Below are 26,019 nucleotides of genomic sequence, written 5' to 3' on the forward strand. Positions count from 1 at the left end.
ATAATTTCCCCAAAGTATAATTTATTGTACTCTCCTCTCAAAATCTTGGGAATATAAGCAATTCCTAACTTATATTTTAATAAACAATTATGATTTTTTTGATGTGTTTGGCTCTGGCTTCTATTTAACAGAGTTGTTCTAAAATTTAAGAAAAAAATACTGAAATGTGTTCCTCTCCATCATTCTACCATCCAGTGTACTATCTGAAAATAGGATGCTTGTCACAATGTAAGGACTAATAACAATGTGGGTTATTGTGTGTGTGTGTGTGTGTGTGTGTGTGTGTTTATTTTCATCTACACTAACACTGAAAACATGAAAATTTATGAAATGAAACTGTTTATGCAATTCATTCATATTTTTAGACTAAGACTTGAATACCTCGTAAGTGCTAAGTATATCTTTGTTGATCAGATGTTTTTCATTAGTGACTCAGACAGTAAAGAATCTGCCTGCAATGCAGGAGACCCATACTATCCCTGGGTCAGGAAGATCCCCTGGAGAGGGGAATGGCTACCCACTCCAGTATTCTTGCCTAGAGAATTCCATGGACAGGGGAGACTGGCAGGCTGCAGTTCATGGGGTCACAAAAAGTCAACACGACTGAGCAACTAACACTTTCACTGTCTGAGACGTACACTCTACTGTTAAATCTTATAGCTCATAACCAGAATATCTATTCATGTTCAAAGCCATCTAAAGTTATCGGATAACTACTAAATGAAGTACTTAAATATTTCCATCACATTTTCAAAGAAAATATGTTAGATGTGCAAATAAGCTTTAATGCTAAAAAGAACCATAACTCTGTACTGACATTGCAGATATCTTCAAGTGTGTTACTTCTTTAATCACACTTTGCATTTAATTGCATAGTTTACACTTAAAAATCACTGAAATTGGTTTAGAAGAGCCTTATAAAACTTGATTTTTCTAAATTATGATTTTAAAAATTGAAATAAATATCAGGTTATGATGTACCACTACAAGTTTTAACACATCTGTAAATTTTAATTTATATCAATTTCAATTAAAATACCTAAAAATGAAGAATTTATTTTTGAATGGGTTTTGCATACCATTTGAAAATTTGATGAATAATTACTCTGAATATATGAATTTTTTTACTTTTAATCTAAGTAACCTATGTAAGTATTGTCATAAATAATAATTTTCTGGTTCCTCTGATGAAACAGGCTGAGGAAATTTCTTGGTAGTTGAAGTGCCACAGAGAAATTTTCTAATAATCCCGAATTTTCATAATCATGACTAGTGACTTTAAATTTTGATTTGTTAGCTCTCAAAATCGTATTTAGTCTTCTAGGACCATTCCACCTCAGTTCAGTGTGGTTCTTAGAAGAAGGACTAATGTTACGGTCACTAGAATTTAAAAAAATCAGCTAATATTTACACAGGGCTTTCAGAAATTCTGAAATATTTAATAATGAAAAGGATCAATATAAGAAAAGATTAGTAGAACAGCCTCAGTTTGTTGTATCCCTACATGGGGGATCTAACAAATAAATATCAGGTTACAATGTTCCACTACAAGTTTTAACATTTATATCAATTTCACTTAAAGTACCTAAAATGAAGAATTTATTTTTTGAATGGGTTTTGCATACCATTTGTATACCATTTATATCCCCTTATACCATTTATATATATATTATATCCCCTATGTAGGGATATAACAAACTCTGTGGCTATTCTACTAATCTTTTCTTCTATTGATACTTTTCATTATTATGGATTCCAGAATTTCTGAAAGCCATGTGCAAATATTATCGAAGTTTTTTAGGTTCTGATGACCATAACATTAGTCCTTCTTCTAAGAACCAGACTCAACTGAGATGGAATGGATGAGCTTACATGGTGGCTCAGATGGTAAAGAATTCACCTGCAATGTGGGATACCTGGGTTCGATCCCTGGATTGGGAAGATCCCTGGAGAAGGAAATGGCTACCCACTCCAGCATTCTGTCCTGGAGAATTCCTTGGACTCTATAGTCCATGGGATCACAAAGAGTCAGACATGACAGAGACTTTCACTTCACTTCACTTCACTTACATAGGGGATAGGAAAACAACATAGCAGCAATTAATAGAGACTACAAACAAAAGTCATAGCATCTAACCTCAAATAGCTCTCCCCATATATATCTATAAAGAGCCAACACATTATTAGACATTCCATTGACAACTGAATATTGTAATTTGTTTTTGTCTTTTTCAGAGTTGTTTTGTAGAAAGTCAAAGAGTAATTGTTATGCCTGTATTAGGCAGAGAAAATGTGTGACCATGGCAATGTGCCAGACTGAACAATATTATCATGAAATCTGGTGGGGAAAAATGGCGCCACGGGATAAAGTAGATTATGAGGAAAATATGAGTTGGAGAAATGATAAGAAGAAAGAGAGCTGCTGAGAAGCAAAATTCTATTCATATTGGATGCAAATCCTTTCCCTCTTCAAGGAAGGAGAACTGAAAGAGAGCCTCTCTCCCCAGAAAGAAGGGGGAAAGGTTGTTGTTGTTTCTTTTATCTTGACTTGTGGCAGTGGTTTAGTCACTAAATCAAGTCTGACTTCTCAGACCCCATGGACTATAGCTAGCCAGGCTCCTCTGCCCATGGGATTCTCCAGGCAAGAATACTGGGGTGGGTTGCCATTTCCTTCTCCAAGATCAGGCTTTTATCATGCACAGAATAAATTCCTCAATATTCTCTGTTACTTATTGAAAGTTTGGGATTTTTAAGCATGAAGTGGGAAATCCTAGCCTGAATCACAAACGACAAAACCTGAAGACCCTTTTTTAAAAAGTGTTTGACAAACTAGGCATTTATTTCAGATTTTTTAGGATGCACTGTGCTAGAATCTCATTACCTTATTTGTGGATAGCAGCTTCCTCATCTCTCGGCCTTTAGACACTTTCCCTATGATTTATCCTGGGGATAGTGCTGCCATGTTACATGAATTTCTTCATCAAGGGTTTTTGAGAGAATAAAATCCAAATGTCAGCTTGTGATTTAAGCAGGAGTTTACAAGCCCCAGTACCAGCCTCCCTTTCCAGTGTTATTCTTTCCTGTGTTTTGTCATGTGCTAGATGCTTCCTGTAAGTTCATCTGTAAGTTCATCTTCCTGTAAGTTCATCATTCGTATTCCCCATGCACGTAACATTTTCCCACTTCCTTCATTCTCGGAAGAAAGCAATGTTATGTTGGCTAACAGATAGGTGCCAGACTCTGTGCTAGACCTTTTCCCATATATTAGATGAAATTGCTGTTATACAAGATGAGCATTATTTAATCCTCAGCTTTATACAGCCAAGGAACCTGAGGTTTTGACTTGCTTCTGATGATGTTACTATGAAAAGACAGAGCAGACTCTGGAAAGAAGTTGGCCTGAATCAGTGTTTACCCCTCTTTTTTGTCACACCACCAACCCGTGTTATTTATTCTTTTATAACAGGTTCTTCCCACATATTAATATCCACACTCAGGTTTTTCTTCTCAACAGAGCTTTTATTTTTTTTCTCTCAATTCATTTAGAAGATAATCTCTGTCTTCAGTAGATTATTATAGGAGTTTTAGATCATAAATATTTATCATAATTATATAAATAAATAGGTTCACAACCTATTTTTACTAAAATTAGAAGACTTCTACTAGGACGCTCTCTATTTGTAAGTTGAATATATGTCTCTTTAAATTTTGTATCCTAGTGAAGCATATATAATAACCTTCAGTCAATCATGAGCATAAGTTTTTGAAAGAATGGCTAGCTGTTTCCTATGAATACTCCTAAAGCTCTGTACAATTATTAATACAGTAATATTTTAAAAAAATAACCATCATAGTGCCGTGCATTACTGTTTGAGTTTTCTGATGATGAATATAATGGCCATGAATTGACCTTTCCTAGGACAGTCATTATAGAGAGCTCAGTTACCATTATATTTCTAAAATATTGGTTAATTTTCAGTGGCTTGTGTCAAATGCCAGGTCAGGACTGGATGCCTCTTGCAGAGATTTTTTATGAGGTGCTTTTTTTTCCACTGCCACTTTCTCACCCTTGCACAGTGTGTCTAGCCACAAAATCACATATTCCTGTGACTCGGAGCCTCCTGAAGCAAAGACATTAGCAGTGGGGGTCTTTTATGACACCATATATATTCTTTCAGGGTTTATTTAACTCCTTTTGCATCAGTAGGTGGTAATATTATTTACTGCTACTATATTAAAAACATAGAAGCATCAATAACATTAATGCAGATTTTTACTAGTGATTGCCTCTAACTGAATGCCCTTGACATCAGGATTGGTGTAGAATATTAAAATAACATTGACATGAATATTTAATATAAGAACTTGCATATAAATCATGGTTTCAAAATTTAATATATCTGATGGTAATAATTAAGTTCATTATAAAAAGTAGAGAAGATAAGAAATGATAGGACAAATGATTTCTGTATATGAATTATCTTATATGAATATGAAAGTAGTAACTGAAAAATGGAAATTTAATTAAAGTCACTCAGTATCTTGAATGAATCATAAAGAACACAATTCAGCCTGCTTTACCAGGGGTATATTTGAGATATTTTATTAGTTATTAAGGGAGGGTTTTCCTAATTTTATTCGATTGTTTGTTGTTACATGCCTTTAATATAACTGGTAAAATTAACAGACTATTCCTGCAAATTAGAAACACAAGAGATGTCATCCTTTAAAGAATGTGCAGTGTCTAGAAAAACAATTCCCCAAAATATACAAAATCATGATCCTAACAATTAAATAAGAGCTGTTACCAAAATTACTAGATTCTGATCTCTTTTAAGTCAAATTTAATTTTTAAATATTTAAATAGAACATCCTAGAATCAATTTCTGTGCAGAAATGAGAATAAAGACATGAGTTAGTCCCTTCTGGCAAAAGTTATTCAGCATTTTATTATTGGAGGACTAATTTTAAGTAGTTGAGAGTAAATTGTGTTCAGTTTATTTATAAAAAAGAAAATAGTAGTTGTTAGAATGTCACTCCATAAAGATTCCATTAATAGGTCGATCTGATCAGTGATGGTTCCTGTTAGAATACTAAAATAATGACCAGAGAATCAACTCAGTCTACCTGGATACCTAGCTGATATTGACAACTCCTGAGGGGATATCACAGTAAAGAGAGTCTTGGCCGCAGATGTAGTAGAAACTGGATTCAAATCCCAGCTTGGCTATTTAGCAACTTTTGGAGATTATCAAATTGCTTATCCTTTTCAAGCTGCTCTCCTTATCAATTATATAATAATTGGGCAACCTGTTGGACGAGATTGCTCTGAGAGCTAAATATGTCCACATGGAAAATCAATAGCATTGTACCAGGTGCAATTTGACATCAAGCAGCAGTTGTTATTATGATCTGATGAAATTATTGAATAGGTTGACTTTAGAGAGACTGTTTGCTAAAAACTAGAAAGCAATAGGGGAACTAAATAGAGTGCTTACCCAAAAGATAAGATCAAATAACCTTGTAGAAATTAATTTTCATTTCTTGAGAGAAAAATAAAAGCAATAGATACTATTTGAAAGCTAATAATTATTCCTCCCTCCCTAGTTGCAGAATCTATAGCCTCGGATGATTTATTCTAGTTCTAGGAAGTTGATGTTTTCATTCTTTATAGCAGATTGCAGTGTCCTCTCAGAAGATACGTTTTGGACCTCACTGAGCTTGTTCTTCCGTATCAGTCCTGAAATGTCAATTGCAAATACCTTTGTACTTCTCTTTCTGTAACTTTACTAAGATTAATCAGTAAGCGATTAAGTGTCTCTGTTCTGACTGTAAAGTTCATCAGGACCTCTTAGTCTTTATCATCTACTTTAACCCCAATTTCTATTTACTGTTATTACTGTAATGGTGATTACTATTTGTTATAGAACAAATTTGTGTTGCCCTTGAAGTTTTCTTGCAGTTCTATTCTAAAAAACTTTTGGTTTTTTCCTAACACTTCATGATTACTTTATGTTGAAAGTAGGAAGAGATGTTTCTAGCTCTCCATGGGCTTAAGTGGGAAAAGAATCGCTTCTAAAGTGCTGACAGAAAAATTATTTTTTGGTCAATTTATCTGCCTTTTATTCCAAATGCCCCACCAGACTTCAAAAAAATCAAAGTGACCACTCACCCTGGGGCTGCAGCTTTTTTTCCAGACTCCTGGCCATGCCTTTACTACTCAATGATTTCACTCCCTTCAGATATAATTAGTTTAATACAAATGTAAAAAAATAACTAACATTTTAAGAGTCAACTAGGCACTGTGATAAGCCCTTTGCCTATAATATATCATTTGCTATTACATGTATATGTTAATTTCTAAATGAATTAAACATATCTGCATCATTTAGATTAGACTAATATAGTACATCCAAGCTAAAGAAGACCTAGCAACAGAATTAATTGTAAAAATATGTATAAGTTCAAGGCAACAATGTTTAAACCTCACATTTACCTTCCAAAAAATTAGTTTTTATTGCCAAAGCCTTGAATTGAGAAGGATTTTGAGTCCTCATCCAGTCCTTACAGAAAGACAGTAATTGTATTAATTTCCTATGACTGCTGTAACAAGCTACCACAGACTCGTTCTTGTTCAGTCACTCCGTCATGTCTGTCTCTTTGTGACCCCATGGACTATAGCACTCCAGGCTTCCCTGTCACCATCTCCCAGAGCTTGCTGAAACTCATGTCCATTGAGTCAGGGATGCCATCCAACCATCTGATCCTCTGTTGTCCCCTTTTCCTCTTGCCTTCTGTCTTTGCCAGCATCACGGTCTTTTCCAATGAGTCAGCTTTTCGCATCAGGTGGCCGAAGTATTGGAGCTTCAGCTTCAGCATCAGTCCTTCCAATGAATATTCAGGGTTGATTTCCTTTAGGATTGACTGGTTGGATCTCCTTGCAGTCCAAGGGACTCTCGAGAGTCTTTTCCAACACCACAGTTCAAAAGCATCAATTCTTCAACGCTCGGCCTTCTTTATGGTCCAACTCTCACATCCATACATGACTATTGGAAAAACCATCACTTTGACTGTATGGACCTTTGACAGCAAAGTAATGTCTCTGCTTTTTAATATGCTGTTTAAGTTTGTCATAGCTTTTCTTCCAAGTGATTGGATTCACAGAAATATTGTATCACATTTCTGGAAGCCAGACCTCTGAAATCAAGGTGTGGGTAGGGCTGCATACCTTTCAGAAGCTCTAAAGAAAAAGTTGTTCCTTGTCTCGTCCAGCATCTGATGGCTGCATTTGTTTCTTGGCTCTCACCTCTGACTCCTCTCGTACCTGTAGCTAATCCTCTGCCTTTCTCTTTTAAGCATAGTTGTGATGGCATTTAGAACCCACCTGGGTAATTCAAGATGATTGTCATCTCAAAATCTCTAATTTAATCATAATCTGTATAGACCTTTTTCCAAATAGGATATATCAGCAGGTTCCTGGGATTAAGATGTGGGCATATTTAGTAATTCATTATCAGCCTACCACAATAATTGCTTAGCAGTCTCCACCATGAGCAAGGGGAAGGAGGGTTGGTGGGTGTAGCATGCATGATATTTTTTCCTCAACAGTGACTTAATCTGTCATTTAACAAATAAGTTTTAGGTTATGTGACTTGCCCAAATTTACCTTATCAGAACTTATCAGAACTCCAATAGGAAGCACGTGGTATATTAAGTTTGAATAATGGAAGAGACTTTAGCAAAGGGGTTTTTATAAAGAAATTATAGGCTTAAGGAACACTAGCATAGACTGTTGAAGCCTCTCAAGAATAGTAACAGAACAGTTAGGCATGAAGGAGTGAGAGAATTACCACTGTGACATTTAGTAGAAGGCTCAGGGAAATGGCAGGTGAGGGATAAATACTAACCTCACTGCCTTCTTTCTTTAGTCCTCTGCTGCTTATTATTATTGACTGAATTCAAATTAAACCAATAGAGAGACAAGGTAGCCTGTTGTCATTCATTTCGATCTATTTTGCTGGGCACATGGCAAAATGTGAAAGGATGGAGAATGAATCTGGAGGGGCAGAGAGAAATATGCAGGTCAATTCCACAGATCACTGGCATCATAGCTGGGAGAATAATGTAACTGTCTTTATTACAAAATACAGTGCAATTTTCAACATGTCAAATTTAACTCAAGTGTTTATTGAGTACATGCAAGGTTAAAGCTATCTATGTAGCACTCTGAAAAAAAATGCTAAGGATTTTTTTTTTTTTTTTTGCATATTATAGCCAAAACAGACTGGAGTTAATGGAAAAATCAGCATTCTTTTTACACCAGCAGTGTGAGTCTGAACTTGACTAGAAGTCAGCTTAAAAATATATGGGAGGATATAGATTTGAGCTACATTGAAATAAACAGTAAATGGGACTTGGCACAATATTACTCTTAGATATGGAATGGAATGGAAGAACTTGGAAAAGATAATACCAAATAGGAATCCAAGGTTTAAAAACCAAATCAGAATATATTTCTGGAACTTAGAAAATTGGTAAAAGTAGCAGACAAGCTTTTATGGAGAAATGTACTTTGTGTCTTAAATTAGAGATCCAGTATATCAGGATGACAGCAAGGCATTTGAAATCCTGGGATGAGTTTGGGTGGGAGGGTGGAATATAACACAGATTCTGTTTATTTATTAATAAAACTACATTGCTACCTTAGTATGAGCCATATACTATATGAGAATTTGATAACTTTATCAGCTAATATTACTACTTTCAGATAAATCATTAGAGATGATAGACATGTAACAAATCTACTAAAAATGGAATATGTACTATGATAGGGGAGATACACATATATAAAGATCTACTAGTTTTTACTCAGAGGTGACTGTTGAAATTATAGGAGTTGGAAAAAAAAAACAGATTGGAATATGGGCACAGTATAATTCTTGTGCTTGGATATTTTTGACAGATATTTTACACAGGTATTTTGGATATGATCATGATGAATTTTGCTTGCCCTCTTTTAGATGGTAATGTTGCTATTTGTAGGTGCAAAGTATATCAAATCATGAGAAACCTCAGAACTGTGCAGTTGACTCCATATGTTTTTGATAACTCTGTCATACTTCTTAAAGTTATAAGATATAAGGATGCAAGAGGTTATAGATGAAACCATAGGCTACCAGGGACAAAGCCGCGATAGAATTTCCACACTTAAGATATAGGAGGGAAAAGCAGGTTCCAATAACTGTAATAAAAATACTCAAAAATTCTACCTTGTATAAATTATTCATAAAGTTCTTAATTGTGCAGCACTGATAAGCGTTATCTAGGTCTAAGATTCAGACAGCAAATGGGTGAGTGATGAACAGAGGTGGAAAACTGCTGGCTCCAAAAGTTAGAAGGATCCGCATATGATTGTTCCTGTTCACAAAAGTGATACCAGGGACTGGAAAAGAATGTCACTGAGCAATGTAGCCCCACTTAAACTGATGGCGTATTAATTCAGTCTAATTACTGCTCACCTACTTGCACTAGTAAATTATTATTTATTCTAGACATGAGCGAACAGATGCAGATTTCATTTATTTTATTATCTGGATACCATCTGCAGCAGAACTGATTTGTAAAACATTATTATGGACCAATAATTTTATCTCATTTTTCATCACTGCCATCACCATTATCTTCTTTGTTCTCTACATCACCATCACCCCCTCTATCTTTAGGAGAGGCAGTTGTTTTAAACATTCAGAAATCTGCTGACTGTTACATTAAGCACAGTTTTATATGTCTCTGTTAATTGTTTATTATTTTTTCTCTATCCCCCTTTTTTATCTTCCTTATCCCTGATGCAGTGAAAATTTCCCCATTTTCATCTGGAGGGTATTGAATTAATGGTCCATTGACATAATGAAACAGTGAAAGTTTGGCTGAAGTAAACATTTTTCATAAACAGAATCGCTCATAAGTTTTCAATGACCATATTTTTTTTTCTTTTTGTGAAACTCCTAACCAACATGAGTGAGAAAATAAGTTTAAGTGCCAAGGTATAAACATCTGAAGGCTGAGCAAAATGATGCCTTAATGTGACAAATGGTATTGCTCACTTTTATTATTGCATCGAAATGTCTTTCCTTCAGAATGAAATAGAGATACAGATAGCATAGGCTAGAGAATAATGGCACACATGCTTCAGAGATTTTTATCCATGCCCTGGTCATCCCTTGATAGTTTAAAAAAAAAAGTCCTTAATTCCAACCAGACTTCATTGTAAAGAAAGATCTTCTTCCTTTAGAATTTCCAGTGTAACACCTGTTACATCCTTCCTCTCTGTCCAATGAGAAAAACTATTTAATTCACCTACAAGAAAAATTTTGTAAAGCCAAACAGAAATAAGAGACAGAAAATAATTTCATTTCTGGAAAAATAGTTAACACATCTGTCAACTTGTATGTATTCCAGTGGCCTTCGGTGATATGTTCTAATGACAGCAGCAAAGATTCCAAAACTGCTTCCAAAGGCCCCACACAGAGTTAGGTAGCAGAGGACGTTATTAATTTTAACTGAGTAATTTATTGAAACCCAACACTCCATTATTAAAATATTGGATTTCTTTCCCCTTTCCATCCCCCTCATCACACTAAATGAATCCACATTCTTTTCTCTTTATTTCTTCCCCTTTCCCCCAAAAAAGCCATCTGCTATTTCCTTTATGAAAAAAATAAAACCTACAATTAGTGTCCTGTTCATCTTTTCTTTTTCAGAAAAAGAGGACTATTATGCAAATACTCTGCAATTTGGTTTCAAATACTCTTTGTAGTGTGATGAGCAATTTTCTTTAATACAACCCCAGCTTTTTTGCCAGGACTTACTAATAGATTTTTTTTTTTTAAAGAGAACTTTCATGCGACTTTTTTACACTCTTCTGTTGCAAACTTTTCACATGCATATTTAGAATGGAAATATTACTCCTTGAGTTCTAAAAGAAAAAAAAAAAGTTTGTATATTTCATCCTGAAAAAGGCCAAAATAATCTTAAAGTCTTTCTTGTTTCTTAAATTTCACCATGTTCTGTATCTTAGGAAATGGCCTATACCAAATAATATAGGAAATCAGAGAAATATATTTTCTTTGACTTTTTCTGAAAGCATATTGTAAGTGATGGCAATTTATCTATAAGTGCAAATTTTTGTTTGAGTTGCTCCTTAGGGACTGAAGTATGATTTGATCCAATTCATTCAGGTATGGCTAAAGTCAGGTGTTTGGCACCGCCTTCTTGTTAGTAAGATAAGCATCTACAGTTCAAAGTGCTGATGGAACTGAAATGTTAAAACTGCAGTGTTTTTACCGTCCTAGGAAATAGCACTGTTCTAAGAATCAGAAAGCCTAAGTCTTAACTCTGATCCTTCTCTTTACTCATATGAGCCAGGGCAGTAATTCTGCTCAGCCTTGGCTTCCTTATGTTACAGCAGAGAATGGCTGCCTCCTTTGACTGCTTCCTAGAGTTACAATAAGGATCAAACAATGGTGGTTGCATGTTACTTCTTTTGCAATAGAATGATAGAGACATACAATAGATGGAGATGTTTCAGAGATTCTCAAAGTTCTATATCTCCTGCAGTAGCTTCACTACTTGCAGGAGCTTGCTACAAATGTAAATTCCTGATTCATTTCTAGACCTGATTATCTGGGAGTGGGGCTAGGAAAACCACGCTTTAAATGATAAACCTAAGTTGTTTGTAATGATAAATGCTAGGACGTGAAAGACGAGTCACAGAAGAGAAACAGAGAGAATACAATTAGGATATGTTTAATTTAATCTGATATCTAATATTTAATATCTAATTAAATATCTAATTTGTTACGTGATTGAGTTAGACAACTTAATTATGTTTTGCTTTTTTGTTGATGTCTGTGTGTATACTTATATGTGTGCATATCATAATTCAGTGAAGGAACCTCTGGTTCACACTTTTAATATTAACATTCATTACTATTTAATTAATAAAGTACTAGATTAAATAATAGATAATATAACTTGGCCAACATTTCTATTTGTACTCTCCTTATAATTGCATCAGTTTGTTTTGTTTCAACTGTTGACTGAAATATACAGGAAGTAAAACCAAAATGTTTCCACCTCATGGACCCCAATAGAGCCATATTAGTAGCGATAACTCAAATTTCTGGCTTTGCTGATTGTGTAGAAATCCCAACTTCAGTGGAAGTCTTCCCAAATAGTTTGGGAAGAGTTGCATGTCTCATATGAATTTGCAAGCCAGTCTGCCAGTTGCAGTCACCGAGTGGTACCTACAGTGTCCTTTCTCACCAGATCAGTCCCTACCTGGAGCTTCTCTTCTCTCTGGGACACCGAGAGGTCCTATCCCAGCATCACTGACTGATCACCCGAGGACACCACTGACCTTATGTGACCTTGTGTTTCTCGGTGGTCCCTGGGCTGCCAGTTCTCAAGGTGTTATGTTGGTGGTGGACTCAGCAAGAAAGCAGAGAAACCAGTGGTGCTCCCTTTCATTTTCTTACTTGTCTGGTTCCTTGTGGCTGCTGGGGAGGGAGAAATTGGAAGACCTCATCTGCTTGGAGGTCAGCTGAAAAACAATTTCAGCTTCTATTCCCAAAGGCTCAAAAATAAAGTCCTTTGAGTGACGCTGAAGTCCCCTTACCAGCTTATTTCTTCTGTGTGGCCTCCTATCTCCTTTCTCCACATGAGTTCATAGTGCCCCACTCTTCCTTCTTCAAAAAATAAAACATTATAATTCACATAAGACCTTGGTTGGATCCAGTAAAATCCATATACTCCATCAGGCTCACCCATGATTATGAATTATCTGAGCTCAACTGACTCTGCTGAGCTCAACCCTACTAAAGAGTAGTGGAGATGACAAGTGAATAGCCTTTGAGATAATAATCCTCTCAAGCTATCTTCTCAAATAACTTTAAGATAATATTAATAAAAGTCAAATGGTTCTAGATGGTTGTGCTCCTGTTTAGTTGCTTCAGCCATTCATCCATCTTCTTATATCTTTTCTAGAGTAAGATATCCTACCCCAGTCTAAACTGGCTACTGTATCAGGTGCCTGTGCAGTTTTGATTCTGAGTATCCCTTTACTGTCATTTCCTTGTTTTCACAATTAAGTGCACTTTTTAAAGTGCCCTCCACTTTGTATTAAATGAGCACATCTAACAGATAAAGGAAACATATGAGATAATCTTTTTTAAGAACAGACATGCCCATATATTCACTCACTTGGTTCAAATTTTGCTGGATATAGAATTTGAGATTTAAACAAAACTTTCACAATTTTGAAGTCACAGCTCCATTTGGGAGAAGGAACTAGAGGGTGGCCTCGATTTTCACCATATATAAATTTACATGATTACCAGAGTGCTTCCTTATTTTTACCAGAGTACTTCTCTTTCCATTACCTAATATTCATAGTTTACAATCCCTTTGATTAAACTTCTCCTAAGGATGAAGGGTTAGGAATATCACCTGGAAAAGGGAATGGCTACCCACTCCAGTATTCTTGTCTGGAGAATTCCATGGACAGAGGTTGGCAGGCTACATCTTTGGGGTCACAGAGGGTTGGACACAACTGAGCGACTAACACAAACACACACAAGGATGAAGGAGCTCTGTGGTCTAAGTGCTTCCTAAATGGCCTTGAAACAGTCCTGATGAAGTCAGTCCCTCCCACTCCATTTATGTACAGTGGTTTGTGGTGTAACACGACTGAGCCTGTGGTGTGTACACCCTTGGTGTAAATTGGATTAATTTTCACTTTCTCACCTCCTAAGTTAGGCTTCAGATTTTCTATGTTTGCTAAGTCAGTTACTACTAATAAGCCACTTTCTACTTTTAGTATTCCATCCCCATTGCCTCTTCTTGTGATTGTTGGTTTCTGGCTTTTTATTGATTCATTTATTATTAAAATGGTGGAATTAAGAGGAAAATGAAAGTAAACGCGTGTATCAGTTTACCATGCTGTCTTAAAGAGAAGCTCAGTACAGCTTTTTATCCTCGGTTATTTGAAAAATGTTAAAGCTACAAAAAACATTCAAAAAGAGTATGATGAACATTCTTATACCTGCATATAGGTAAACTGATTGATAATAAATTGCCATATATGTTATCAACCACTCTGTGAGTGTGTGTATGTATAAGGTTGTATCAGTTTCAAATTGGAGTAAAGACACTTAAAATAGCTTTTAATTGAAAGCTAACTTTAGGATGGGCTAAATATCCATCATATGTCCACCCTTTATCTTCATTATGCAAAAATGCTTTTATGATTATGAAAAAGAAGTTAGAACTGTTTTCTCACTTCATGAAATAACAAAATTGGAGTAGACAAATTTTTACAATCTCACTTAGCTCTCAAATTTTATGATTCTATTTATAAGATATCATTTATAATTTTGAAAATGAAATAAATTTGAGTAAAATCAAAGGTTATGGAGTAAAATGTCTTATTAAAATGTTTATTTTTCTGCATAAATTCATAGTAGGCATATTGTTAGATAGGGAGGCATATTATTTGTAATTGTTTACATTGATATCTATAATTTACAAATTACCCTTATGATGTCTGAATCCATATCAATAATGAATGAGTTAATTTTGAATGGCTATTTTTGTAACTCTGGGGGCTTCCCAGATGACTCCGTGCTAAAAAATCTGTCTGCCAATACCTGCCAATGCAGGAGACCCAGGTTCCATCCCTGGGTCAGGAAGATCCCCTGGAGAAGGAAATGAAAACCCACTTCAACATTCTTGCCTGGGAAATCACATGGACAGCGGAGTTCCGTGGGCTATGGTCCATGGAGTCGCAAAAGAGTCAGACATGACTCAACAACTGCTGCTGCTGCTAAGTCACTTCAGTCGAGTCCGACTCTACGCGACCCCATAGACAGCAGCCCACCAGGCTCCACAGTCCCTGAGATTCTCCAGGCAAGGATACTGGTGTGGGTTGCCATTTCCTTCTCCAGTGCATGAAACTGAAAAGTGAAAGTGAAGTCGCTCAGTCGTGTCCGACTCTTCGCGACCCCATGGACTGCAGCCTACCAGTCTATGGGATTTTCCAGGCAAGAGTACTGGAGTGGGGTGCCATTGCCTTCTCCGGACTTAACAACTAAACAACAATAATTCATAACTTTGAGCCACCTTGTGCAAATAATTGTATTGTATAGATAATTGAACTCTAGAACCAAAGATCAAAGGTTAAAAATCCACAATATAATTTAGGATTCAACTTAATTTGGCAGTAAATAAAATCTAATATTTTTCACATTGCAGAAGAGAAAATACTACTATTAAATTTGCATGCAGTTATTATATAATATTTGCCATTCTAATAAATATAGTCTAATTTCCATTTATTTTCACTTGAATTAAATCACTTTAGAAATATAATGGCTACAGTAATGTCTTTTCTCACTTTTAATTGATTCCATTTTATGAGAGTACCTTTTCAAAATCATTATCAACAGTGTCAGTACAGTGCAAGTCACTGTCATGGCAAAGAACTTTGAGTTGAAGTAATGGTATCATTCATTTTTTTGTTTAGGAAGCCCTAATCATGGCGAGTATGGACCATCCACACTTGGTTCGATTACTGGGTGTGTGTCTGAGCCCGACCATTCAGCTGGTGACGCAGCTCATGCCCCACGGCTGTCTGCTGGATTATGTCCACGAGCACAAGGATAACATCGGCTCGCAGCTGTTACTTAACTGGTGTGTCCAGATAGCGAAGGTACGTGCCCATCATTTCTGCCTTTATACTTCCTAATCTACTACAGTTCGGGTATTTTCAATCTACTTAAATGAATTGCATCTGCTATAATAAAGGTAGGGAGATATTTACATTCAAATTACAGATCAAACTCATCGTCTATTTATATAATTTGGTGCTATTGTATGTGCTGTTTGTGTTATATTGACCAGATGCCAGAACAAATAACTTCTTGGTCAGGAGGAAACAAACTGATATACTGGATTCGCTGGACTTTTTTGTGTTTGGGTATTGTTTAGTAATGGATTCAAGGAAGAAAAGATTGAAAGTTTGAATTGCTCCATTTGCAAATGATTTTATTAGGATAGCATGCATGTTCAATTCTCAGAATTACAAATGATCAAATTCTAAATATCTTCCTAGACACTTTGATAATTTGCAATTGGTCTTTTATAGTTGTTTTTTGTGTGGGTTTTGTTGTTGTTGCTTTTTTTTTTTTTTTTTTTTGGCTTTTTCGTTCCAGAACAGGGTCTCAGGCATATATGTATGTATATATATATATATATATACACACACACACACTTATGTGTGTGTGTGTGTGTGTGTGTGTGTGTATGATATGGTGTGGATCTCATACCTGGGAGGGTGGAGGGAGATGGATGTTGGTGAACTAGAAAACATGTACTCATATAGTCCCTTGGGACTATAGTTTTTCTCACCAGAGTTATCAGATCTTCAAAATATTTAGGAAGGGGCCAGAATTCTAGATTTTTCAATGTGATTTATCTAAATGAAAATCTTGGCTCAAACTTCTAAAGCACTCTGGGAGTCAAACAAAGCTTTCATGTCCTGCAGTCCACCAGCATGCAACTTTGGTATGTATATTCATGTTCAAAGAAACCATTTAAGATTATCTATACCAATAATATCTCTTGAAAATGTTCTTCAAGATAAATAGGTCTGAGATGAGTTTCAATTCACTGTGTCAACTCTTGTTTACCTCAAAATATTACCTGATGTTCTATAAATTCTACAGATCTGTTCATTTTAGCATTTGTATAATATAAATGACAAAATGTTAATCCAGTAGTTTTAGTCTATTTCTTTTTACAATCTAAGAATGAATAAAAATACATCATCCAAAGCAGAAATTTAAGATAACTCTTAAAATGCAAATCCCCCAATTCAAGGGAAAAGCCCACTTTGGTTTTCTGTACCATAAATCTCCATATAGTTTCCTTACGGACCATGTATTACAATTTTGTGAATATTATATGACAAACTCACAACTGAGAGGATTCTTTATGGTAATGAAGTTTGAAATATCACTCTTCAAAAACTGATTTACTTATCTAAGAACTTCTATAATTTATAAGGTGAGCTAAATATGCAATAGAAATTCTCAAGTCATCCTAGCAGTGTAAATGAAAACAAAACTAAATTTTGAACTTCTTAACTATTTTCTATATTTCCTGCAGTCTTCTTCATAATTTAGGTTTTGTCCTTAGGGATTCATGGCATTAATATATCATTTATGCAAGACCGTACTCTCTAATAATAGAAACTACTTTGAGTTCCCTGAATAATCACACTGCTTTAAACTTTCCTGCCTTTGTAAATGACATTCCTTCTGCTTAGAAATCTCTTCTCAGAGCATCTTGATTCACATAACATGATCTTTTATATCCATCAACACTGGTTGGGCTCCCTCCCCTTGTGAAGTCAACCTTATTTTCTCTCTAAACAGAAGTAACTTTTTTTTCTCCTCTGTTAGTTTGGTCATTGGTATATTGAACACATTTGTACCACTTAAATGTTATACCACATGTTTATATGACTCTGACTGTATGGCATATATATTTAGTCATTAATCTTTTCATAAATATGTGTGGACACCTACCACACATTATACATACTGAAATGTCTAGTGGTAGGACAGATGTTCAACAAATAAGACAGCTAGGTATTGGATTAAACAGTTTGATTTGATTTAGTTTTTGAAGAAAAATAATCATAAAAGAGAATTAAGGGCAAACCCCGTTGAGTCCTGAGGGAGACTTTGGCTATTAGAATAAACTTAGGCAGAGAAAAAATTACAACAGAACCCTTTATATATATGGTGACCATGTAATTTTTCATCCAAATGAACAATTTTAAGAGTGAAAGGAGACTCTATTACTAGTTATGCCGGGACAACAGGCACACAAATGTAAACAGAGCAAGGTATGTGGTAATACTGAGTAGCATGAAAAATTTGGATTTTATTATAAATGCCATGAATATTGAAGTATTTTGCCCTGGAAATGATATAATCTAATTTATTCTCTAAAAAGATCATGCCAATTTATGTATGACGATTAGATTAAGGCAATGCAAGAACTGAAATGAAGGTACAAGTTAGAAGTCTGGGAGTGGTGAAAATAAGAAGTGAGTGGAATTAAGATACTTTTTTGAGACAAATTAAGGTATTTTGATTACTGATGACTGGGTGGTGAGGGAGGGATATATGGTAGTGCTGTTGCCTGAGGTAGAGAAAGCCAGTTCAGTTCAAGATGTGGCAAACTGAAAAGGTTTATTGAACATAAAAATGGAGCTATCAAATAGGTAGTTGAATTTGGTCAAGTCTATGCATGTAGATTTAAGAGTTATAAATTGTCAAGAAGTCGGACATGACTAAAATATAGTGCACACACCCACATTATAAGTATTCAAACTTATGGGAAGATATGAGATTACCTAGTAGTTACTGACTTGGTCTGATTCCTGTTTTTTTCCCAGCACCTAAAATTGGGTTTTACGTGTAGGCAGCTATTCAATATTTATTTGGTAAATATTTTGAAGTCATAAAGAAAATGAAAACAAAAAACATCCTACCTGTAAGAAGGGAGTCCTTCTTTTATCTTTTTATTCCTCATTTGGGGGCAGAATTGTGTAGTGGAAACAGCAATAGAGTCAAAAGGACTTACATTAGTATGCCAGTGCCCACTTTTTGGTTTTGTGAATTTGAATAAACTATTCAACCCTTTTGAATTTTCTGTGTATTTATGGAGTTAACAATTACTACTTTTTTCTTCATCTGCAAAATGAGCACAATACTGTCTACCTGTAGTAAGCTGAAAAATAATCCTCTGCCTTCAAATATGTTATGTCCTAGCCCCAGCTTCTGAGGACATGTTAATTTAGATGTTAAAGGGCATTGTGCTGCTGTGATTAAATTAAAGATCTTGAGATAAGGAGATTATCCTGGATCATCCAAGTGGGCTATCCACATAAGTGGGAGGCAAAAGGATCAGAGTAAGGGAGAGAAGATATAAAAATGGAGTAGAGTAGGAGTGATGTGCTTGAAGATAGAGGAAGGGGGCCACAAACTGAAGCTACCAGTCAACCTCTAGAAGCTAGAAAAGACAGGGGAGTAAGTGAAAGTGAAGTTTATTCAGTCGTGTCCGACTCTTTGCGACCCCAGGGACTATACAGTCCATGGAATTCTCCAGGCCAGAATACTGGAGTGGGTAGCCTTGCCCTTCTCCAGGGGATCTTCCCAACCCAGGGATCGAACCCAGGTCTCCTGCACTGCAGGCGGATTCTTTACCAACTGAGCCACAAGGGAAGCCCAAGATCTTCCCTGAGACCTCTGGAAGAAAAGCAGGCCTGCCAACACCTTGATTTTCCTCCAGTCTGGAAACTGATTTTTGACCTCTGAAGTCCAGAGCTGTAAAAAAATATATTTGTATTGTTTTAAGCCACTACATTTGTGGTAGTTAGTTATAGCAATAGAAAGTTAATAAACTTCTATTGCTATAGTGATTTGCAAATATTAAATAAAATAGCTCATGTAAAGTCCTTGGCTCAGCTCCTGAAACATGGAGTATTTAAAAACAATCTTCTTTTATTTGCTATAGGTTGAAAGCTTTGAAACAAGAGAATTGTTTCAGAAATGTCTGTAAAATATGAGTAATTTGGTCTGAGTCAACACAAGTATTTTACAGATGGCTATTTCAGTAAGTTAGAAGAGTCCATTTTTTTTTTCTTTCAATTCTCACCAAAAGAGAATTTATGAAAATGAGATATCATCACAGTAATTACTCCAATACCCACTTTCATTTTGGCTGCATCCTTTTTTTATTGACAGAGTTGGTAGGAGGAGAGGTATGATGCTGTAAAATAGCCAATTTATATTTATGTTATAGAATACCAGTGAAAACTGTAAGAAGAAGGAATAATAATTATAATTAACATAAGACAGTTGCTCTGTGTAAGCAACTATTCTATATATTTTATTTATTAATTAATTTTTTAATCACAAACCAGTGAGGGAAGTGTCATCAGTATGTCCTCCTCACAATAAATAGTGAGTCATAGAGAATTTAAGTTACATGACTAAACTCATACAGAGCGTAAATATTAGAATCTATGTTTTTATGTATAAGAAGAAAGTATTTCTTAAAATTTCGTCTACATTCCCAGTTTTCCTTGCATTTTTCCATCGGTACATCATTCTATAGCGGTTTATGTAATAGAAACACAAATTTAAACATCAGATTGCTTCTTATCAGCAGCCATTTTCACTCTGCATGTGCTGCCTTTAGAACTTGATTTAATTTGGTAAGCAGAGCAGAACATATTATTATTTAATGTTTGTATAATACTATATGCCTTCCTTGGGCATTATGAATGCAGGATAGAAGATAATTGTGAGAATTCCTTCTTTCAGAGTTGTTGCTAACAAGTTGGGCAAGCGGATTTTAAAAGACCACTTGGCAGAATCTGAAAAGTGTATGAGTTTAGAGTGAAGGAACTTTATGGTGAATAACACTGGTAATGATTAAATTCATGTGGATAAAGCGTGTTTTATGCAACAGGCATCTGCTGGGTGCTTTATATACTTTGTAGTATATAATATTTACTGAAATTCTAGCAGGTATGGCCCATTATTCTCCCAGTTTATAGATAAGGAAGGTTGAACAACTTAAGTCCTAAAGGACACATCAGTAGGTTGAGATACCTGGATTCTCTATCAGGTAACTCTGATGCCTGCCTGAGCCAGGTCTTGAAGCCATTCTGCACGCTTTCCTTTCCAAATACATGCATCACAGAGGCTTAAAGTCACTTGCCCTCCTCCGGAATTTGAGGACTGGTGCAACTGAGCAACTGAGCACGCACACACACGCTAAGGAGCATGACATTTTTCTGTAGTTGTGTCTCATCATCACACCCATAACAGAGAAGATTCCATCATGAATAACACTTTTTACTGTCTTCATGGAAATGTTTTTATTGCCTTATCATCAGGGTCTATGTCACATTTTTCAGAATCAAGTGGGGGGAATTTTTTTCCATCTACTTTGGGAGGATTTTTTTCAACTGACTGTTTACATAAAAAATTATGGTAAAGCAAGCTCAAAACTGCTCTGTGAGGTATCATACAGTATTGATACTGATCACAAGTGATTCTATAAATTAATGATTTAAAAGGTATGGTTTGGTGTTAGTTTGTGTTAAGCATATAGACTCTAGAACCAGGCTGAATGGGTCCAAACTCCAGCTCCTCACTTATTAGCCATGTGGCCCTTGACATGTTATTTATTTTCTCTCTGTGCCCCCTGAAAATTAGCATTATAACATTACTCTTTTCATAGAGCAGTTATGAGAATAAGTTAATACTTGTGCTAAAAATGCTACTTCATGTAGAATAAGAGTGTCTACTGTTATAATTTTGGATAATATTTGAGATGAAAGCAATAAGGAAAGATACATAGCGTCCCTGACTCAATGAACATGAGTTTGAGCAAACCTCAGGAGATAGTGAAGGACAGGCAAGGATGGCGTGCTGCAGCCCATGGGGTCACAAAGAGTCAGACACAACTAAGTGACTGAATGACAACAATAATGTCATTTCAAAAATGCTCAATTTTAAAATCTCAGATATAAAAGATTTAACACTTGTTCTTACACTATGCTGAGGGTAGGAGGAGGTAATCTCATGTATAATATTTAATATTTCTAGGTTTCAGAATAAAACTTGAGTCTCCTATACTCTTATGCTTTCCTGCACAGGTTCCTAAGCTGCTTTTTTCCATGTGCTATCATCATGACCTCTAATTTTCATATCAGAAAATTGGATTGTTTGTAAGGTTGAACATGTGAAACCAGCAGTGAATTGGCAAAGAGCTGAGGTCAGGATAATTCCTTACATTAGATAGTGTGAGCAGCCCAAAGTTCTATGGATGTAGTGAATCTGTAAAACAATTAACACCAGAACTAGTGGAAACTTTGGCACAGCAAGACACTCCAGATTATCTATTTCACTGATTTAAAATTTATAAAACATGAAATTGTTTTGTCCAGTGAAATTCTACTTGAAAATCTAAGCAAATAAAACTGAGCCATATCTAAAGCAATAGCGGGTATTGAAGGGGCTTCATGGAGCCCTGAGGGATGCCTAGGTCCTCCCAGGGGCCAGCTTTAAGACCATCTGATGTGCCTATATTGAAGATGGGGAAAATGGAACCTACACAGGTGACAGAATTCATTTGAGGCCACAGGTCATAGTGACAAGGACACAATCTGAATCCGTTTATCACCCAGTGACAACTGACAGCCTGCATCTTTTACTCTGACCCCATAAGATTTGTGGACTGCTCATTTATGTTGTTCAGTCAGGAAGTCCTGTCCGACCCTTTGTGACCCCATGGACTGCAGTACAATAGGCTTCCCTGTCCTTCACCGTGTCCTGGAGTTTGCTCAAACTCATGTCCGTTGAGTCAGTGATGCCATCCAGCCACCTCATCCTCTGTCACCCACTTCTCTTCCTGTCCTCAATCTTTCAGAGCATCAGGATCTTTTCCAATGAGTCAGCTCTTTGCATCAGGTGGCCAAAGTACTGGCGCTTCAGCTTCAGCATCAGTCCTTCCAGTGAACATTCAGGGTTGGATCTGGTTTGGTCTCATTGCACCTAAGGGACTCTTAAGAATTCTCTCTGGCACCACAGTTCAAAAGCATCAGTTCTTCAGTGCTCAGCCTTCGTTATGGTCCAACTGTCACATCTGTACATGACAATTGGAAAAACCATAATTTAGGTGAAATAACTACTGTGGTATTAGAGAGATTGAGTCTAAAAGATCATATACCTCTCATTATAATTTTTAAGTGATCTAATGAGCTTTTTCTCTTCCTGGAATACTAAATGAGAGACAGCTTATTTTTACTTTCAAGTACTTTTGTGTTTTCAGTTTACCTTCCAAGGGCTTTTTTTCTTTAAATCTCTCTTTTCTAACAATAGTTTTTCCTCTCCATCTTTATATCAGGATGTCTAATAACATTGCAGCCTCCCAAATTGGTGATAAAGCACCTGGCTGAATTTGAATCATATTTCTTCCCTCCCTGAAACAATCTCCTGCTCTTTATTTATGTGCCAAATTCTCATTGCCTGAAAGGAGGATGATATAAAAGAGGTAGTAAGGAATAAGAGAGCATCTCGATTGTACCAGATGAAAATGAAGTTTATGGAGGCATTTTCTAGAGCACAGGTCTCAGAATTGCACTGAAGCCTTAATTATTTCCTGGGGTTTGCATGAAATATGAAGGTCTCTCCCTTAGAGAAGTCATTTAGGTTGTTTCTTGTCTAACCTATAAAATAGCAAGCTTCTCTTTTGCTTTGCTTTGCCTGCGGCTTTGTTTGGCATGCTGAGTGATTCTAATTCAGCCAGGAAGATTCCCCATTCTATAAATGGCAACAGTTTTCATTCAGCTACCATGCACAACCACAAAGTAAAGAACTTAATTTCTTTACTGTACTTTTAGTGTACTGTTTTTTGACATAAAAGTGAAAGCTTTCCAATCCGAATGGATGAAGTTGTACTTTATGTGTGTAAAGTGTTCACAATTATGTCAATTAGTCATGATTATGTGGATGAAGCTGGGTAGTATAGCACATTTTAGGAGTACAGTGATTTTCCCAAATGCAGAATCAAAGTGGCAGGACCTGTTTGTCTGGGTTATGGCTTCCCCGTGGCTTTTGTTTCTAAAATATGGAGGTAGATGGGTGTTATAATATTGCTATCAGGAAGTTGTGACAGATATTCGTGATCTTTCAGATATATGCCTGCAATGTCATTCTTCCTACAAATTTCAAGATGTTTACAGTAATTCAGAGGGTTAGGACTTGCATTTTGCTGCACATAGGAGAAGCAAAGGATGAGGAGATCAAGCAATCTGACTGGAAACAGGAAAACCATATTGGGACTGAAGACAAAACACAGATTTACTTCCTCTTGTTGTTGTTAATTGTTCAGTTGCTTAGTCATGTCCAACTCTTTGAGACCCCATGGACTGCAGCACATCAGGCTTGCCTGTCCTTCACCATCTCCCAGAGCTTGCTCAAACTCATGTCCATTGAGTTGGAGATGCCATCCAACAATCTCATCCTCTGTTGACCCCTTCTCCTTCCGCCTTCAACCTCTCCCAGCATCAGGGTCTTTTCTAGTGAGTCAGCTCTTCACATCAGGTGGCCAACGTATTGGAGCTTCAGCTTCAGCATCAGTCCTTCCAATGAATATTCAGGACTGATTTCCTTGAGGATTGACTGGTTGGATCTCCTTGCAGTCCAAGGGACTCTCAAAAGTCTTCTCCAACACCACAGTTCAAAAGCATCAATTCTTTGATGCTCTCTATTTTTGTCTTAGCTTTTCTTCCAAGGAGCAAGTGTCTCTTAATGTCATGGCTGCAGTCACCATCTACAGTGATTTTGGAGCCCAAAAAAATAAAGTCTCTGTTTCCATTGTTTCCCTTTCTATTTGCCATGAAGTGATGGGACTGGATGCCATGATCTTCATTTTTTGAATGTTGAGTTTTAAGCCAACTTTTTCACTCTTCTCTTTCACTTTCATCAAGAGGCTCTTTTTTCCTCCTTGCTTTCTGCTCTAAGGGTGGTGTCATCTGCATATCTGAGGTTATTTATATTTCTCCCAGCAGTCTTGATAACAGTTGGATGTGCTTCATCCAGCCTGGCATTTCATGTGATGCACTGTGCATATAAGTTAAATAAGCAGGGTGACAATATATGCTCTTGATATACTCATTTCCCAATTTGGAACCAGTCAGTTGTTCTATGTCCCATTCTTACTGTTGCTTCTTGACCTTCAGACAGGTTTCTCAGGAGGCAGGTCAGGTGGTCTGATATTCCCATCTTTTGAAGAATTTTCCACAGTTTGTTGTGATCCACATAGTTCCTCTGCACCTGCTCAAATTCTTCTCCAGAAAGTTTTTAAATTTATTCTGAAATAATTTTAGATTCAGAGGAAGTTACAAAAAATTGAAAGAGTATTTCCATTTGTTCCTCATCAATTTCCCTACTGAAAACATTTTGCATAATCATAGTACAATATTGCAACCAGGAATTTGACACTGGTACAACCCCTAGAGTTTATTCAGATTTCAACAGTTTTATATAAATTTTCATGTATGTCTGTGTGTACAGAAATGAAATGAAAGTGTTAGTCACTCAGTCGTGTCTGACTCTTTGTGACCCCATGGACTGTAGTCTGCCAGGCATCTCTGTCTGTGGAATTCTCCAGGTAATAAATCTGGAGTGGGTAGCCATTCCCTTTCCCAGGGGATCTTCCTGACCCAGGGATCAAAGCTGGGTCTCCTGAATTGCAGGCAAATTCTTTTCCAAATGAGACACCAGGAAAGCCCCCTGTGTGTGTATAGTGAAGTGAAGTTGCTCAGTCGTGTATGACTCCTGCGACCCCGTGGACTGTAGCCTACCAGGCTCCTCCGTCTATGGGCTTTTCCAGGCAAGAACACTGGAGTGGGTTGCCATTTCCTTCTCCGGGGTATCTTCCCAACCCAGGGATTGAACGCGGGTCTCCCGCATTGTAGGCAGATGCTTTACCGTCTGAGCCACCAGGGAAGCCCCTGTGTGTGTGTGTGGTTCTATGCAATTCTATCTCGTGTGTTGATTTATATAACTACCACCACATCAAAGTATAGAAGCATTTCATGACCTCATATCATCCCCTTAAAGCCTCCTACTTCTTTGTTTTTAATTGTTCTTAAGTCTTGCCATGATCTATGTTTGTAATAATGACATTTTTATTGGAAAGCTTTACAATGTTATGTTAGTTTCTGCTCTACAATTAAGTGAATCAGTCACATGCATACATATATTCCCTCCCTCTTGGACCTCTCTCTCACATGACTTATTTTTAAGACACTTTTTTAAAAATTTACTATGTTTTCCACATGATAGTAGCCTTTAATATGGTGATACATAT

General features: G+C 36.3%; 1 protein-coding gene across 4 annotated transcripts in view; it reads left to right on the forward strand.

The window, feature by feature from the left end:
• ERBB4 (erb-b2 receptor tyrosine kinase 4) overlaps positions 1-26,019 on the forward strand; it is a 1,232,786-nt gene that overhangs the window by 1,039,219 nt on the left and 167,548 nt on the right. For all 4 annotated transcript variants that reach the window (XM_043445436.1, XM_043445438.1, XM_043445435.1 and 1 more), the window contains exon 20: positions 15,581-15,766. In XM_043445436.1, coding sequence (XP_043301371.1) covers positions 15,581-15,766 — 186 coding nt within the window. The remainder of the gene's footprint in view (positions 1-15,580; positions 15,767-26,019) is intronic.

The sequence above is a fragment of the Cervus canadensis genome, chromosome 24 (assembly GCF_019320065.1).
Source record: "Cervus canadensis isolate Bull #8, Minnesota chromosome 24, ASM1932006v1, whole genome shotgun sequence".
NCBI classification, from domain to species: Eukaryota; Metazoa; Chordata; class Mammalia; order Artiodactyla; family Cervidae; genus Cervus; species Cervus canadensis.